Below are 15,461 nucleotides of genomic sequence, written 5' to 3'. Positions count from 1 at the left end.
AAAAATAAACCTGCACACTATTCAAATTTCCCATCAAGTATTCCTGTCTTCTTACAGCCAGCCCGGGTGGTGGCAGCCCTGGCTGTCAGCTTCTTCATCCTCTTTAGGCTCAGTGTTAACCCTGGTAGAACTTGGCAGAGAGGAGGCGGAATGGGGATGAAACTAGAATTAGTTGGCTCTCCCTGTCAATGGCTCTGGTGCCACCTACTGTTGGCCTCCTGCCCCACCAGTCTCAATGGCTACCAGCCACCACTGATTTTATACGACACCCCTTTAGTGCAAGTCCAGAGGTTTTACAAATGATGCCGGGAAATGTTTCCCAAACAGTGTGGGCAGACCCCCAATGCTGTATGAAAGGTCACTCAAGAGAGCCAGAGCAAAAGCAGGAAGGACCCAGGGGATGGAAGTGTAATAAATAAAATACAAATCAGGTATGATTGCCAGCATCTTGTTGACCCCTGCTGAGCCAGTTGCACAAGCACAAGGATGGTTTTCCCATGAGAAACTGTTTTATCACTCAATTGTTTTTTTAAAAAATAAAGCATAACAGAATGGCTCCTACACAGATCACAAATTGTCTACATAGGATTTTCCCATACACACCAATTCCCCCCCCCCCCCATTTCCAGGTCTCATGGAATGCAGGGAGCCTCTCAGCTTATACACTGGATGAGAACAGGCCCCAATCCATGTTTGCCACCCAGGTTCTCAAAAAGCCCAGAAACACAAGGGTGTTCCATACATTTTCAGACACTTCCCCCAAAAATCTGGGTGAGAGATGACTGATGGGGCTGCAATCCTAGTTACCCATATTTCAGCACACATAAAAAGTGTAATCACTGTTCATAGATGGCTAATTAATGCTGGATCACCTCTCTGTGCCATCTACTGCCATCTATTCTCCACCCAAGCAACACTTCAAAACATGTTTTACCTCGATAATGTACATCAAACACCAGTACACATTCCTCAACTGGCAACCCTGAACCACACTGTAAGCTTTCTGAGGATGTTTTTCTCGAGGTCTCAGTTTGGTCCCTCCAAAGCACTTTCATCAAAAAGGGTGGGGATCCAGCAATTTCTGTGCATTCAGAGGCAAAATGTAGCAGCTGGGATGGCAGTCTGGGAATCAAAGGGACCAACCACAAAAGAAGCTAGGAGCCGATGCCTACACTCAAAAAGGGCAGCAGTTCCGTTCTGCGACAGAAAGCAGTGCAAATTCCAGTAAGGATGCTTGTACATTGAGGTTCAGAGAGCACATTAAGACTTAAGAGGCTGACATCTGAGGAATCTGTGGTACCGCCTTGAAGCCCCCTTCCAGACGGGGGCTGCACTTCTGGTTTTCTGCAAGGCAAAAAATTGGACGCTGGTGATGGCAGGAGAGTTGGCAGGCAATGGCCTCTGAGTGTCAGTTGCTGGGGAGTCAAAAAGGGGAGATGGCTGTTGTGCTCGGGTCCTGCTTGCAGGCTTCCCAAATGTGTTTGGTTGGCCTCTGTGAGAACAAGAGGCAGGAATAGATAGGCCATGGACCAGATCCAGCAAGGCGCTTCCTACGCTCACATTAAACTTCTGGGCAGGAAACAGAGGCAAAAGAAGGCAGGGCTCATTCCTTTTTGGGGAGCCTTCCAGGAGCCACATGGGCAATCTTTCCTGGAGGATAAGGCTATTCATGGAGAATAAGACCACCAATGGCTACTAGCCAATATGGACATGTTCTACCTGTGCTGTCAGAGGCTTCTCACAGCCACAACAAAGATAGGATGCTGGACCAGATGGGCCTTTGGCCTGATCCTGCAGGACTCCATTTATGTGGGTGCCCTGGCTGCGGCTGATGGATGCTGAGGGCACTGATGCTTCTCACCTCCCATGAGAAGGGGCTTCTGCAGACATTTGCTGCAGTGGTGGGAATGGTCCCTGTTCCAAAGGCACGGAGGAAAAGGTCCGGGAGCCACTGTGTGAGTGAGTCAGAAGGGGTGGAAAGGGCTAGGATGCTGGCTCAGCATCACAAAGACCCAGAATAATCTTACTAATTTAAGACACGTATGGAAACTGGAAATAGCCTTGCCCAGTATTGTCCATACTAAGTGGCAGCAGCTCTCCAGGGTTTCAGGAAGTCTCTGCTCTCCCTCTGAGCTAAGATCTGTTTGTCTCCCATTGTTCCGTGCAGCTCAGTATTGTCTATGCCAACCTTCAACAACCTGGTACCCTCCAGATATTTTGGACTGCAACTTTCATCAGCCAGCATTGCCATACCAGTTGCTGGAAACCCAGTTGCTTGAATCCTGCTTGCAGGTTTCTCACAGGCATCTTTCTGGCCACTGTGAGAACAAGATGCTGGACTAGATGGGCCACTCGCATGACCCAGCAGGCTCTCCTTATGTTCTTATGGAAACTATAATCCAAAACAACTGGAGGACCTTGGGATAGGGAAAGCAGGTCTACACTGACCAGCAGCAGTTCTCTTGGGTCTTAAGATGGGAGTCTTTCCTAGCCCTACCTGGAGATGCTGGTGATTGAGCCAGTGCCCTTCTGCTCTTACCCCTTTATGAGTTGAATAGACTATGCCACTGTAAACAGATTTGATTAATTTGTTCTCCTTTTGCTAGCTGCAAGGCACTGGGTGAGAGCTCTAAAAGCAGCAATCCTGGCTACCTAGCAGTCCTGGTCAGCCCCAGCTTCAAAAAACATTACCAGGTATTGCCTGTATAGTAATTTAAAGTTGCTCTCTGTAGCCATAGGGACTAGAAGCTTGTTTTATAGCAGCCCCCAGAATGGAGATCCTTAGCATGCAGAATACTGAGCCTTGCTATCAAATTCTGCATGAGGGTGGTGTGGAAAGTATGGGCAGGTTTGCTCTCCAGGCTAGCTGGATATTGGCACATTCTGAATAAACCGGGGGGGGGGGGGACAAATAACAGGAAATCTCTCCTTATTCAGGAAAGGCCTGTCTGTGTTACAAAGAACACTGTTAATCAGTGTTAAGGCCCCTCCAGACATCCTTTATATTGTGCATTCACCAATATTTGTGCTCACAATGCTATCAGGGCAGTTATGTGCAATCCTGTTTTCAATCCTGTTTGCACCTACTAAAGATTCAGGGCAGAAATCCTGCAACTTTTTATATACCACTAATGTTCCAGTATTTTTCAGGGTGGGTGGGTGGTGGTTCTTGCTTTGTTGCACTCGAGAACAAGAGCTGCCCGTCCAGGTGTCATAAAAGTGATAACCTTTGGGAAGCATCACAGAACAGCTAAAAAAGTGGAATGAAGTGTGGACACCCCGGGATAAATCCACCATGCATGCACTATGATGGTGTCAATGACACTGCAGAAAACTTCTGCATGAAACAAACCCTCAGTCTGGAGGGGTCCTTATTCCACTGGTGATTCTTAAGACTCTAGTTGTCCCAGCACACAGACCTCAATGGCAGGGGTTGAACCTGGGACCTTCTGCTAGCAAAGCAGATGCCTCTGCCCCTGAGCTATGACCCTTGCTACCATAGAAATCCCCTTGCATGACTGCTGAGATGGTGGGAGACAAGCAATCCAGGCCCGCCCACTCCGCTGAGTCCCAAAGGAACTCAAGATGGCGCATTAAATCTCACTCAACATTTCTGCAAGGGAGGAGAAGCTCAGGATGTGTGTGTCTGGACCGGGCTGGGTGTGTTATTCTGCAATACAGGAACATCACAAGTCAGTGCCTCAGGTCAAACAAGGGAAAAGTCAGAGAATCCCTGTCATGTTTGGATAGACGCCAGCCAGAACAAGTCAGAAAGGTTTACTTTTCAAGAGAGCTGCCGAAATCCGGGGAAGGGAGTGGTGGGCCACAAGTTGTAGGCCTTTCCTCAGTCCAGCAGGTGGGTGTTGCCCAATTCAGGACAAGGAGAAACTCAGAAAGGCCATTTAAAAAACCAAAAACCCCCACACATAAATATTTAAAAAAAAACAGACGAAAGCAAGGTACATGCCTTCCTGTGGAAATGAAGTGTGTGGGGGGCAAGTCTCTTTGACGAAGGAAGGGGTGGCAAATCGGGAGCTAGGGTAAGCCTTGTGGGGCCAGGCATCACTCTGCATTGGCACGCTCCCTCAGGACCGGCAGAGAGAGCATCTCTGGGGCAGATTTCTTCCGCGGTCTGTCCTTGGGCACACTGAGGAAGTCCGGCGCGTCGCCGCTGAGGGGAGTGGAAGGGGCGCTCTGGGTGTTGGGGGGCAGGCGCACTCCGCTGAGGGTGAAGGTGGGCTCCACCATGCCGATAATCTCGTTGGTCGCCTCCTGGGTTTCCTTCTCGTACAGGCGCACCTCATCCATCGTCATCCCTGTGGGAGGCAAAGATGGAGGGAGGCTTTGTGAGAAGAGGTTGAGGTTGGTGGGGAAGGGGGGGGGGGCGCTTGCTGCCTCTCCTCGGGTTAGGCCTGAGCGGCTGCCTCTCCTCCCCCCAGGACACCACTTGCCTCTCTCTGGAGCCTTAACAAGAAGGAGAGCGAGGCAAGGGTCGATTTTAGCTTCCCCCCCATCCCTGGGTACGGCAGCGTGGTATAATGGATAGAGAGTCAGACAAGAACTTGGGACAGCAAGGTTCCAATGAAGATCACTGGGGGACCTTAGGTAGGTCACCTGTCTCTCAGCCTACCACACAGGGCTGTTGTGAGGGGGGGAATGGGGGAGCGCGAGAACAATAAAAGACCACCTTAAGTTATTTGGGAAAGTAGTGGGATAGAAATCGTAATACTAATCTGCCCTTCACCCTAAGGTCTAAGGAGGACTTATAACAATTATCATTATTATTCACTCATTCAGCCTTTGTTGGCAATGGTATTATTCTTATTTGTAATAATGTACAATTACTGTATCACCACTGAGTACAGTTCCCTATTGTATCACTGATAAACCTTAAAAATAAAGTGGAATATTTGTTTTTGAAAGCCCAAATCTAAATCAAGTAATTTAAAATAAAAACAATGATTATAATAACAAAATCACCACCGTCATAACAATGAACATGTCACACTCAATTCTGGGCAGTGGATCAATTTTATTTATTTATTGAATTTATATTCTGCCCTATACCCAGAGGTCTCAGGGCAGTTCACAGACCAGTCCATCAATCCATCCCTTCTGGAAGCAGAGGACTCAGATTCAAATCCAGGCCAGCGGGTTACCCCCTTTCCCTCTCTTTCTGAGAGCGGTGGCAAACCTCTGGCCGGATACTCCATTCCACCCGCCATCCCACCCAACACAGGTGCTCAAGCTTTCCTGGGCTGGTATTGTTGATGCTCCTTATATGTTTTCTCCTCTCTTTCTTTACTCCGTTTGTGTGTATACTTCTGAAAACTTTGCCATTCCCCAAGTACAAGGATACTGTCCCTATTGCACTGTGTGATGCTGTGTTTGCTAGGTAAGGATTGACACTCTGAATGGAATCCCCCCTTCCATTCAGATTGGCTGGTGATCCAGCATTCCTGCACATCTATGGGGGAAAGCCATGAAGTCAGTTTAATGCTCATCACAGGAACAATTGGTAGCTGCCTTGGACAGAATCATACCATTGGTCCACCCGGCTTAATACTGCCTACACTGATTTCAGATGGAGGTCTCTCCCACTGTCTCCCAGCCCTACCTGGAGACGCCGAGGATTGAACCTGAGAGTTCTGCATGCAAAGCAGATGCTCTGCCCCTGAGCTACAGCCCTTTCCCAACATGCTCCAGACACCCTTTGCACTGCTGCTGCTCTCATGCATCTTGGGCACAGAAAAGGCATAGTTGGGTCCAAAGGACAGGGTGGCCTTAGCAGGAATGGGGCTGGGTCCTGCTATGCCGAGATCCAGGAGAAGAAAGGAAAGACCAAAAAGCAAAAACAAAACATATACATACAAAACGGGAGTCCTGGGCAGGGCTGGCCAGGTGGGGCGTTAAGGGTCCTGGGTGCTGAAGTTTTTATTTGTGGCCACGTGCATCTGAGTCTCGAAGGCACGAACCTCCTCCAGGGACATGTCTGTAACACGCAGAGATGCTCTCAAAGCTCAGAAAAGCAAGCCGGGCTCGGCGGAAGGAGGCACAGGAAACCCGGAGGTCTGCCCTTTCAGAGAGACAAGGGGCAGGTCCCAAATGCACCGCCAACTGTGATGGTGCCTGTGGACAGGATTTCTCTTTCTTGCTGCGGGAAGCACATTTGGCCCCTTGGCCCTAGCCCCACCCAACGGAAGATGGGCTGGGCAGGACGAGGTCAAATCCTGCCCTCTAAACAGTGCCTGGCCATCTGCTCGGGGTAAGAGAGGTACCAATTGTGGTGACTCAGTTCAGGGGCCTGCCAGGTGACAATCTGTACACCGAGACGAGGTGGGGGAAGGAAGCCTTCTCTCTTGGGAGTAGCACTTTCTCAGCACTGATCATCAGAAAAGGGGGAGGTTGAAGGCAAAAAGGGATGAGAAAGCCCTGAGCAGCAGTGGAGGGCAGAGTTGTTAGTACCATTATGCAGGAGACAGAGAAGGGGAGGAAAAAGCTACCAGGATCCCTAACAGGAAGGGCACAGGAAGTTGCTTTACGCAGAGGCCAATGACAAATTTAGTCTAGTCCTGTCAAGCTGCAGCTTGATCAGCACTCGTCTCTCCATCTGTCGGCAGCCTCCTTCGCTGGCCACAGCTAATTTGGGTCACACTACACAGAGTTTAGGAGGCAGCTCCTGAAACACAACTACTTTCCTCTTGAAAAGCAGCTACCATCTTAAATTGTTTAGAATTATCGATTGGAGCACAATCCAAAGCCCTGACAAAAATCTCGGCTTGCATTAAATGACTACAGAAATGCACCAAATTTCTAACCCTCCTGCAAAGTGAGGCCCAAAAATGTGCCCCATTTGGTGGAATCTCAGAAAATAATGAGAGCAAAACAAAAGTTTCAATGGCCAGGCAGGTTTTCCTCCGGTAGTTCATTGCTCCAATCCCTGTGTAACTTAATTAAACCTTGTGAATTATGCCCTATGTGCTTAAATCCAAACAAATTAAGCAACCACGAATTTTAAAATATATTTTGAACAACAAAAACAACACCGGGTGTACAGGTATATGGAGTTTAGGCTTTACTGTGTTATCTATCCTCCGTATAAGTTTCCAAGTTCTAGTGCCACATTCTGCCAGCAGGTGGTGCTACAAGCGAACTGGCACTCTTCCTGAAACCTTCTGCACAGACACTGGTGGTTTCTTCCCAGCTATTATGTTTGGTGCACTGCTCTCTCACCTCAGGTGCTTATAAGAACATAAGAAGAAACCTGATCAATCAGGCCAAAGGCTCATTTAGTCCTCCCTCCTGTCCTTTGCCTCTGCCTCAGTATGCCAGAGCACTGCTCCAGCTCTCCAGGGTTTAAGGCAGGGGTCTCTCCCAGACCTGCCTGGAGAAGCCAGGGACCGAACCCGGTGCCTTTTGCGTAGCACTAAGCCACAGCCCTCCACGTCCCAAAGTTTCCTCCTGTTTGCCTTTAGCTGTTGCATTTGTTTCTGCGAAATGCTAGTTGCTTTGGGCTTCCTTTCAGAAGGACCAGCGGAGTACAAATAAAATGATGGCAGATGATGAAATAAATGAGAATATAAGAATGCAAGAGCAGCCTGGTGGACCAATGGCCCAGCATCCTGTTCTCACAGGGGCCACCCAGATGCCTACGGAAAACCTGCAAGCACGACCTGAGCTCAAGAACACTTTCCCCTCCTGTGATTTCCAGCAACTGGCATTCGGTAGCATTAATGCCTCTGACCGTAGAGGCAGAATGCAGCCATTGTGCCTAGCAGCCGTGGATATCCTCCATGCATTTGTCTGACCCTCTTTTCAAGTCATCCCATCTCACTACAAAGGTGGCCAGCATCAATAGGCAAAGTAACCTAGCCAGCACCTGCAAAGAGCCAACAACTCACAGCAAAATGGACAAGCCCAGAGCCGTCTCATCCATAGAGGCCGGTGGCGCGGCGCGCCAGGGCGCAGGGCACCCCAGGGGCGCCCCCGTGAGCCCGCCGGCATACCGGGCTCCCCCTCCCCAACCCGCCCCCACCCCCATGGGCAGGCAGGCACTCGCGCGCCGGCGGGCAGGCGGGCTGCAAGCCGCCCGCCCTCGCCTCCCGGAGCCCCAGCTGGAGCGCTGAAGCGGCGCGGGGCTTTGCGCGACCTTCCAGCACTCCAGCTGGGGCTCTGGGAGGCGAGGGCGACCGGTTTGCAGCCCGCCCCCCCCCCCGCCGGCTTGCAGCCCGCCCTCCCGCCGGTGCGCGAGCGCCCATCCGCCCGCCCCTCATCCTCCGCCCGCCGGAGCGCGGGCGCCCGCTCCAACGCCACGCCTCTCATCCCCCGCTCGCCCACCCCCCCTCCCGAGGGGCGGCCAGCGCGGGAGGGAGGCGGGCGGAGAGGCGGCAGGCTGGGGGCGCCAAGGGATCGCTGCGCCAGGGCGGCAGATCCCTCTAAGACGGGCCTGGACAAGCCTCATCCAATGCCTTGTTGACCCCTGTAGCTGCCATGGGCTTCTTCCAAGAACTCACACCCTCCCTGCTCCTTTTGCAGCTACCCTCATTTTCCCTTCTTCAATTTGCTTCTCTGCTGCCACCAGGGGGCAGGCAAGCACACAGCCATTTCCAGGTTGCAATGCATCCCAGGATGCTGCCTGGCCCTTATAAAAAAAATACACTCCCTGGTTGGAGTTGTAAGAGGAGGGTTGGTTGTTGTTGCATCGCAGCCCTCCCAGAGTCCCTGATGCCAACCTGACATGAACTGCACTTAAATGTGGCTTCTCAGTTACTCCAGAGGGCAGGATGACGTAGGAACACAAGGATGCATACGAAGTCAGACCATCGCTCCATCTAGCCCAGTATCCCCTACTCTGACTGGCAGAGGCTCACAGGTGTTTCTCCCACCTCTGCCTGGAGATGCCAGGGATCTTTTCTGCATGCAAAACAGATGCTCCACTACCAAGCTACAGCCCCTTTCCCTAACCTAGAATTAGAGCCAATGGGTGGAAACTAGCAAGGGATCATGGCACATTCTGGCTGCAGAGTGGATTAAGCTTCCACCTAGTCAGATATATTCGATAGTGGAACACCAGCTTGCCTCGGGAGCTGGCAGGATGCATTTAAGGAGAGGCAAGGTGGCAAGCAATGTCACAGATCCTGCAGTGAGCAAGGGTGGGCTGGGTGGAATCTCGAGGTCCCTTGTGTTGACTGTGATATAATTAGGCAGGAAAGGCCTAGGAGATCAGCCCTACTCTCTGGAGATGAAATATTCCTGTGTTCCCTTATGGTGTGGGGTTGCAGTAGAGAAGTGATTCTGAATCCACTGGCTCACTCTGTGTGTGTGTTTTCAGGTTTGGCATCAGCTCCCAATAACTCCAGGCAGCTGAGAGTCCCCTTGGCACTGCTGCATGCTTAAGACCTCCTCCGGGGGGCGGGGGCGGTCCTTAGGAATCAACAAGCTGCCATTTTAAATTTCCCATGATGCCCCAGAGCAACACTAAATCAGGCTCCTCTGGGCATTACGGGAAATTTAAAGTGGCAGCCAGCACTGGTCTGAGAGCTGCTGCTGCTGCTATGTAAGCCCACTGTAGGGGGCAAGGAGGAGAGTCCCCAACCCCCACCAGGCTGGAGTTGATCCTGTACATGCACACTCAAGAGGCCTTAGATCCAGACAGCATTGGTATAAGATAGCACAACCTCGGTCAACACTGGAGCAAAACTCAAAGGAAGAGGAGGCTCAGGAAAACGTTGGAGAGAGGAAATGAAGAGGACAGGGGTTGAGGGGGAAAGTTAGCAGGGTTAGAAAAGGAAGGTAAGAAAAAAGTGGGGTCGGGGAGTAATGTTCTGCCTTCCACTTACCTGTGGGAGTCTAAACACCTTTTTCGCTTACAGTTCCTCAGAAGGGGATTTGTGAGGTAAGAAGGACGCTGTGTCTCAAATAGTTTAGAGCGCTGAGAAATTTTGTGGCAGCTTCTAGCCAGAGGTGGCTTAGAGGCACTTAGAGGTGGCTTAGGGGCTCTTTAAAGACAAGGGGGTTTTGTAGGAGTTCTACAAGGGTGACACAGAGACTAAGAAGGAGCAAGATGACAGCCAGGGCCACACCTTCAAAGGGCTGTAGGTAGGAAGGCAGGACACGGGTGGCGCTGTGGTCTAAACCACTGAGCCTAGGGCTTGCCGATCAGAAGGTCGGCGGTTTGAATCCCCACGATGGGGTGAGCTCCCGTTGCTCGGTCCCTGCTCCTGCCAACCTAGCAGTTCGAAAGCACGTCAAAGTGCAAGTAGATAAATAGGTACCGCTCCGGCGGGAAGGTAAACGGCGTTTCCGTGCACTGCTCTGGTTCGCCAGAAGTGGCTTAGTCATGCTGGCCACAAGACCAGGAAGCCATCTGCGGACAAATGCCGGCTCCCTCGGCCTATAGAGCGAGATGAGCTCTATAGGTACCCCTAATGGTCAGGGGTACCTTTACCTTTAGGAAGGCAGGCAGGTGGGGGCTGGCTGAGGGCAGAGTGAGATGGGTGGGGCAGTGGCCACTCTGATGGACCAGCCTCCACAGCTTTGAGTGATCACAACTCCACTCCTTTGCCAAGAAACCTAGAACTGCACACAACTGGACACGGTAGGCCAGAATTGATTTGCTACGTAACATTCCCCAAAGTGGATCCCAAATTTTTGCGAACACTGATCACTGCTGTCTGACCTCTCAGCTGTAAACCTCTTTGTTTCAATACAAATTTAATTAATGGTGTGTTGCTCTTTTGTGCATTTTGTGAAGATCTTCAAAATCAAGAAGAGGGCTAGAAATGGGTTTAGTAATACAGATAAATAAAATAAGCAGGGCTTGAGATTTACGAGACACACCAGTGACAGCTTTTAGCTCCAGGAGAAACAAAGCAAACGTTTTCCATAAACAACATTTCCACTTGTGTGCAGTTGTAGGATCGCATCAGAGGGGCCCACACTCAAGAATGCAGGTCACAGATTAGTTACTGTTTAACCATGTCGTTGTACTTACAATCAGGGGATTTAAAAGCACAGTGAAGGGCAGGAGGCTCTCCCCATTAATTCAGTGCATGCTTAAAGTTTTTAAAAAACGAGGGCCCTACTCTGTGTTGCTGATTAGGAGGAAACAGGAGGTCCATACTGATGAATGCAAAATGCAATGGTGTAAAGAGCAGGGCAGCCTAGGGAAAGGGGACCCTGAAGCGGTAGCTTGAATCTCCCATGGCCCAAAGAGTTTTCATACTCTGTCTTCCCACCCACTCTGCAACCAGCAACACAGCAAAAAGGCTCACTTACCACACCACTCGTCCACCCAGGCAAAAGCTTGCCTGTGGCCGATCAGCAAGATGTCCCGGATGGCCTGCAACCCAAAACTAGGTTAACAACTCCTCAGGTATCTTCTATCTTTGGGGGGGGGGGGCAATGATCACAGCAAGCCCCATGGGGAGGTTCACCCCCATCCTACTGTAACCACCAAAGGCTGCTATGCTAGCAGAGCGGTTGAGAGCCCTGCCAGCAGGAGGCAGCAATGCACAGACTGATCTCCTATGCTCCAGAGAAGCCTTCCCTGTTTTGGATTGCACCTCCCATCAGCCCCAGCAAGCACAGTCCAGTCAGTGACTGCCTAACCGTGCTATAAAGCAAGTTGCTGCATGACCTTGCTGAGACAACATGGATGGTTGGCTCAGCTGCAGAATCACTCTCTGTGGTCCTGAACACACCCTGATCTCCCTCCAAGGTGCTGACTTTTGCCTTCCCCGGGAACCCAGGAACTTTTGACCTCCCCTGGCTTGAGCCACCAGCCCTCCTTGGAGGCGGACATTCCTGAGGATCACAACAGCAATCAATTTTGTTTCAGGGGTGATGGGCTTTGTAGTCTGGCAGCATCCAGGCAGGCACAGGTTCCCCACCCCTGGCACAGAATATTGCTTTAACACAGGGGGATAATCCGTCTGATGAGATTCAAGGACTTCTCAAAACTCAGGAAGGGTACCTCCCCCACCCCCTGCAAAAGCAGGGCCCATTCCATCCCTCCAGGTCCCCAAATGTCTCCAGGCTGAACTCTCACCTTGTGAGCAAACTGCTCCACCCGTGTCTGCAGCCCCCACACCTCAAACTTGACCGTCACCAGCTTGTAGGAGCACATGATGGGTTTGGTATGCTCTCGCCAGCCCTCCCGCAACGGGCCACGGCCAGTCTTGGTCGAGCTGAAGTACCGGAGATCCTACCAACATGGAGAAGACAAGTATAAGGAGCCAATGGACCACTATTTGAATAGTTTTAGAGGAAGACTGGACAAATTCATGGGGGAGAAAGCTACCAATGGCTAGTAGCCATGATGGTTGCAACCACAGTAGGAGAGAGCACACTTGTTCTTGGGTCCTGCTTGAGGGCATCTGGCTGGCCACTGCAAAAACAGGATGGTGTGCTAGATGGGCCGCTGGCCTGATCCATTCATTTTGATGGGTCCACTCTGCATCAGACCAACACTGGGTACAGCCCAGGATTCCTGGACTAGACAGGCCTTTGGTCTGATTCAGCAGGGCTCTTGTTAAATAGAACCTCCACACTTAGAGGCAGGGTACTTTGGAATGCCAGTAGGTGATGGACAAACGCAGGCAGAAGGCTACTGCCTTCCTGCCCTGCCTATGGGCTTCCCAGGGACATCTGATAGGCCACTGGGGACGAACGACAAGATGGGCCTTTGGTCTCATGCAGCAGGGCTTTCCTTACAGTCACAGCAGGACTCAGGCAAGAGAAAGGCCACACACAAACCTGGGTAGAAAGGTACCTCCCTGCTTCACGTTACCTCTAGGCTCCGGTAGTAGCGTTCTGGGATTTCATCAAAGGCGATGTCCAGGAATGTCACATCGTGGTCTCCCAATATGTTTTCCTTGTGGAAGATCTGGGAGGGCAAGAGGTGGAGACAGAGATGGGGCTGTCAGGCCAGCAGCTTAGATGTAGGGCAGGGCATGACGCACAACAACTGGGGAAGGCCGTAGCTCAGTGGTAGAGCATCTACTTTGCATGCTGAAGGTCCTGGGTTCAGTCCCCAGCATCTCTAGGGAATACCTCACACCTGAAATCCTGGAGAGCCTCTGCCAACCAGTGTAGACAATACTGAGCTAGATGGACCAAGGGTCTGATCTGGTACAAAGGCAGCTTTCCTGCCTTCTTAATTTGTGTCCCTCCAGATGATGTTGGACTGCAGCTCTCATCATTCCTGGCTCCTAAAGAACTGGGAGCTGTAGTCTGTTAAGGGAGCAGAGAGTTGTTGGGAAACCCCCTATTCCCTCCAAACTACAATTCTCAGAGTTCCCTGGGAAAAGGAACTGATTGTTAAACCCCTCTGTTAATTGTGGCTCTGAATGTAGGTCTCCTCTCAGCACCCTTAACAAACTACTGTGTCAATGATTTTTTTTTGGGGGGGGGGGAGAGCTAGATTGTAGATTGTAAGGGCGGGGACCTGTCCTTTGCAAAATGCCATCCAGCAGAAAGTCCCTTGCCAACCTGTATCCAACTAGAGGACATCAGCCTGAAGTTTCAAAGAGCTGCAGCCAATCAGAGTAGGACCTGCTGGCTAGATGGGGGAATGGACCACCGATTCCATACGAAGGAGAGGCATGTTTCCCCCTTAACTGAAGCTCCTGATTGGCCACACTGCAAAACAAGGAACCCAAGGCACCAAAGGACACCCTCCCCACCTCCCATCGCATCCTGTTGCCTCTTGGAGGCTGTCGGTTAGGGATGGCAGGCAGTTCTGTGCCAGATTGAGGACTCTTCCCAATAAGCACTTACATTTGTGCTGTCTCCGCAATTGTCCTCGTACTTGGTCTCTATGTAGATAGAGAACTTTGGCAGGAAAGAGCACTGTAAAAGAAGTGAGGAGGAGAATCTGAGAAGGTGAACCAGGGATGGGGAACCTGTGGTCCTCCAGATGTTAGCCATGCGGCTGGGGAGGGGGAGGGGTGATGGGAACTGGAGTCCAACAACCACCCGCTCCCCATCGCTAATACAAGTGGACAGATGCAGCTGGCAAAGAGGAAGGCAGGCAACTACCCGCTGCTAGTTGTTGCTCCCTCTCACCTGCCTGGTCATGGATAACTCAACACCCAAGGGCATACTATGGACTCAGCTGCACAGCTGCAATTATAACGTTTTAAGTGCATGATAAAAATGTGACACCAGATGGCACTGTAAACCTCAATAGCAAATTGCACATATATTTTATAGCATGTTTTTCCTCCCATAGCATTTTCATGGTGTTTTTTTTCTACCCGAGGAGATCCAGCCTGCGTGCCAGGGATGAAGGAGAGAGAAGTGAAGACTGCAGCACTTGCTGAAAGACACCAGCTCGTAAAATCAGAAATGTGTGTCTAACAGTGTGATCCTATACACAGTCACCTGGGAGCCAGTCCTATTGGACTCAACAGGGCTTACCAATGAGCAGAAAGGATTGAATGGGTGCAATGCTGCAAAAATGGCCAATAATTTAAAGGGCTGGGGTGCGGGGAATAAAGGAAGTGTGTTGGGAAATGGAGGAATGGGAGGGTTCTGCCCAGACTGATCAGGTTATGCTTCTTTAAAACATACAAGTCTGGTAGCAAAGCCTAGATTATCTCTTTGTTTTATCTATTGATTATCACATTCATACCCCACCTTTCCTCCAAGGAGCTCCCACTCTCCATTTCATCCTCATAACAATCTTGCGAGGTAGGTCAGGTCACAAGAGATAGTGACTGGCCCAAGGGCATCCAGTGGGCCTCATGGCTGAGTGAGAATTTGGCCCTAGTCCAACACTCCAGTCACTACACCACAGTGGTGCTATCATGCATTATAATTTTGGGGGGAGGGAAACTCCAGCTGCCATCAAGGCCAACAGCTGAGGGATGAATGGATCTGTAGTCCAGCAACATCAGGAAGGCCCGAGGTTGGAAAAAGGCTGGCCTAACCTACCTCGCAGGGTTCTTGTGAGGAAACAGGGGTGTTGGGGAGGCCATGCCAGCCACTATCAGCTTCTTGAAAGAAAGGGGAGGATAAACCTGGGGTAATTCACAGGCTGGTCGCGACATCCCCAAACAGGTCCTTCCCTGCCTCCCTGTCGCATATTCACTTGTTCCCATGTGCAGCCTCCTGCCTGGAGGAGTTGGTGCTGCCTCAGGGCCACTCCGGAAGTCCAGGCTACACGCCGTCCCTTTGGAGAAGCAGCAAAGTGCCTAACATGCAAGCACATCTTGGCACTTACCGTGTACTCTGATCCGATGGCGAGGCAATTCCAGGAATCCGCAGGACAGCAGAGGAAAGAAACACGAGAAAACAAGCGATGAGATGGGGAGGGACAGTCGCCGTGGCAGCCATAACTGAATTTCCCTTGACAACATAAGCCACCCAGCTCCAGCACAACAGCCCAGGCAGAAAGGAGAAGCATTGGCTGAGGTTCCCCCCGCCCTCAGCCCCGTTCCTATCAGGAAAGTTGCAAA

The 15,461-nt window shown here is 51.0% G+C and overlaps 1 protein-coding gene across 6 annotated transcripts in view; it reads right to left on the bottom strand.

The window, feature by feature from the left end:
* Positions 1-2,980: 2,980 nt before the first annotated feature.
* The window catches only part of LOC117056544 (cytoplasmic phosphatidylinositol transfer protein 1-like), a 54,325-nt gene continuing 41,844 nt past the window's right edge, over positions 2,981-15,461 (bottom strand). For 5 of the 6 annotated variants that reach the window (XM_033167015.1, XM_033167014.1, XM_033167017.1 and 2 more), the window contains 6 exons: positions 15,227-15,234; positions 13,780-13,851; positions 12,791-12,886; positions 12,050-12,205; positions 11,278-11,341; positions 2,981-4,316 (listed from right to left, as the gene is read on the bottom strand). In XM_033167015.1, coding sequence (XP_033022906.1) covers positions 4,063-4,316; positions 11,278-11,341; positions 12,050-12,205; positions 12,791-12,886; positions 13,780-13,851; positions 15,227-15,234 — 650 coding nt within the window. In that variant the 3' untranslated portion in view covers positions 2,981-4,062. Of the gene's footprint in view, positions 4,317-5,871; positions 5,993-11,277; positions 11,342-12,049; positions 12,206-12,790; positions 12,887-13,779; positions 13,852-15,226; positions 15,235-15,461 lie in introns of all 6 variants that reach the window. The other variant, XM_033167019.1, reaches the window with a different exon arrangement.

The sequence above is a fragment of the Lacerta agilis genome, chromosome 13 (assembly GCF_009819535.1).
Source record: "Lacerta agilis isolate rLacAgi1 chromosome 13, rLacAgi1.pri, whole genome shotgun sequence".
NCBI classification, from domain to species: Eukaryota; Metazoa; Chordata; class Lepidosauria; order Squamata; family Lacertidae; genus Lacerta; species Lacerta agilis.
This window is presented reverse-complemented; position numbering and strand designations above follow the sequence as displayed.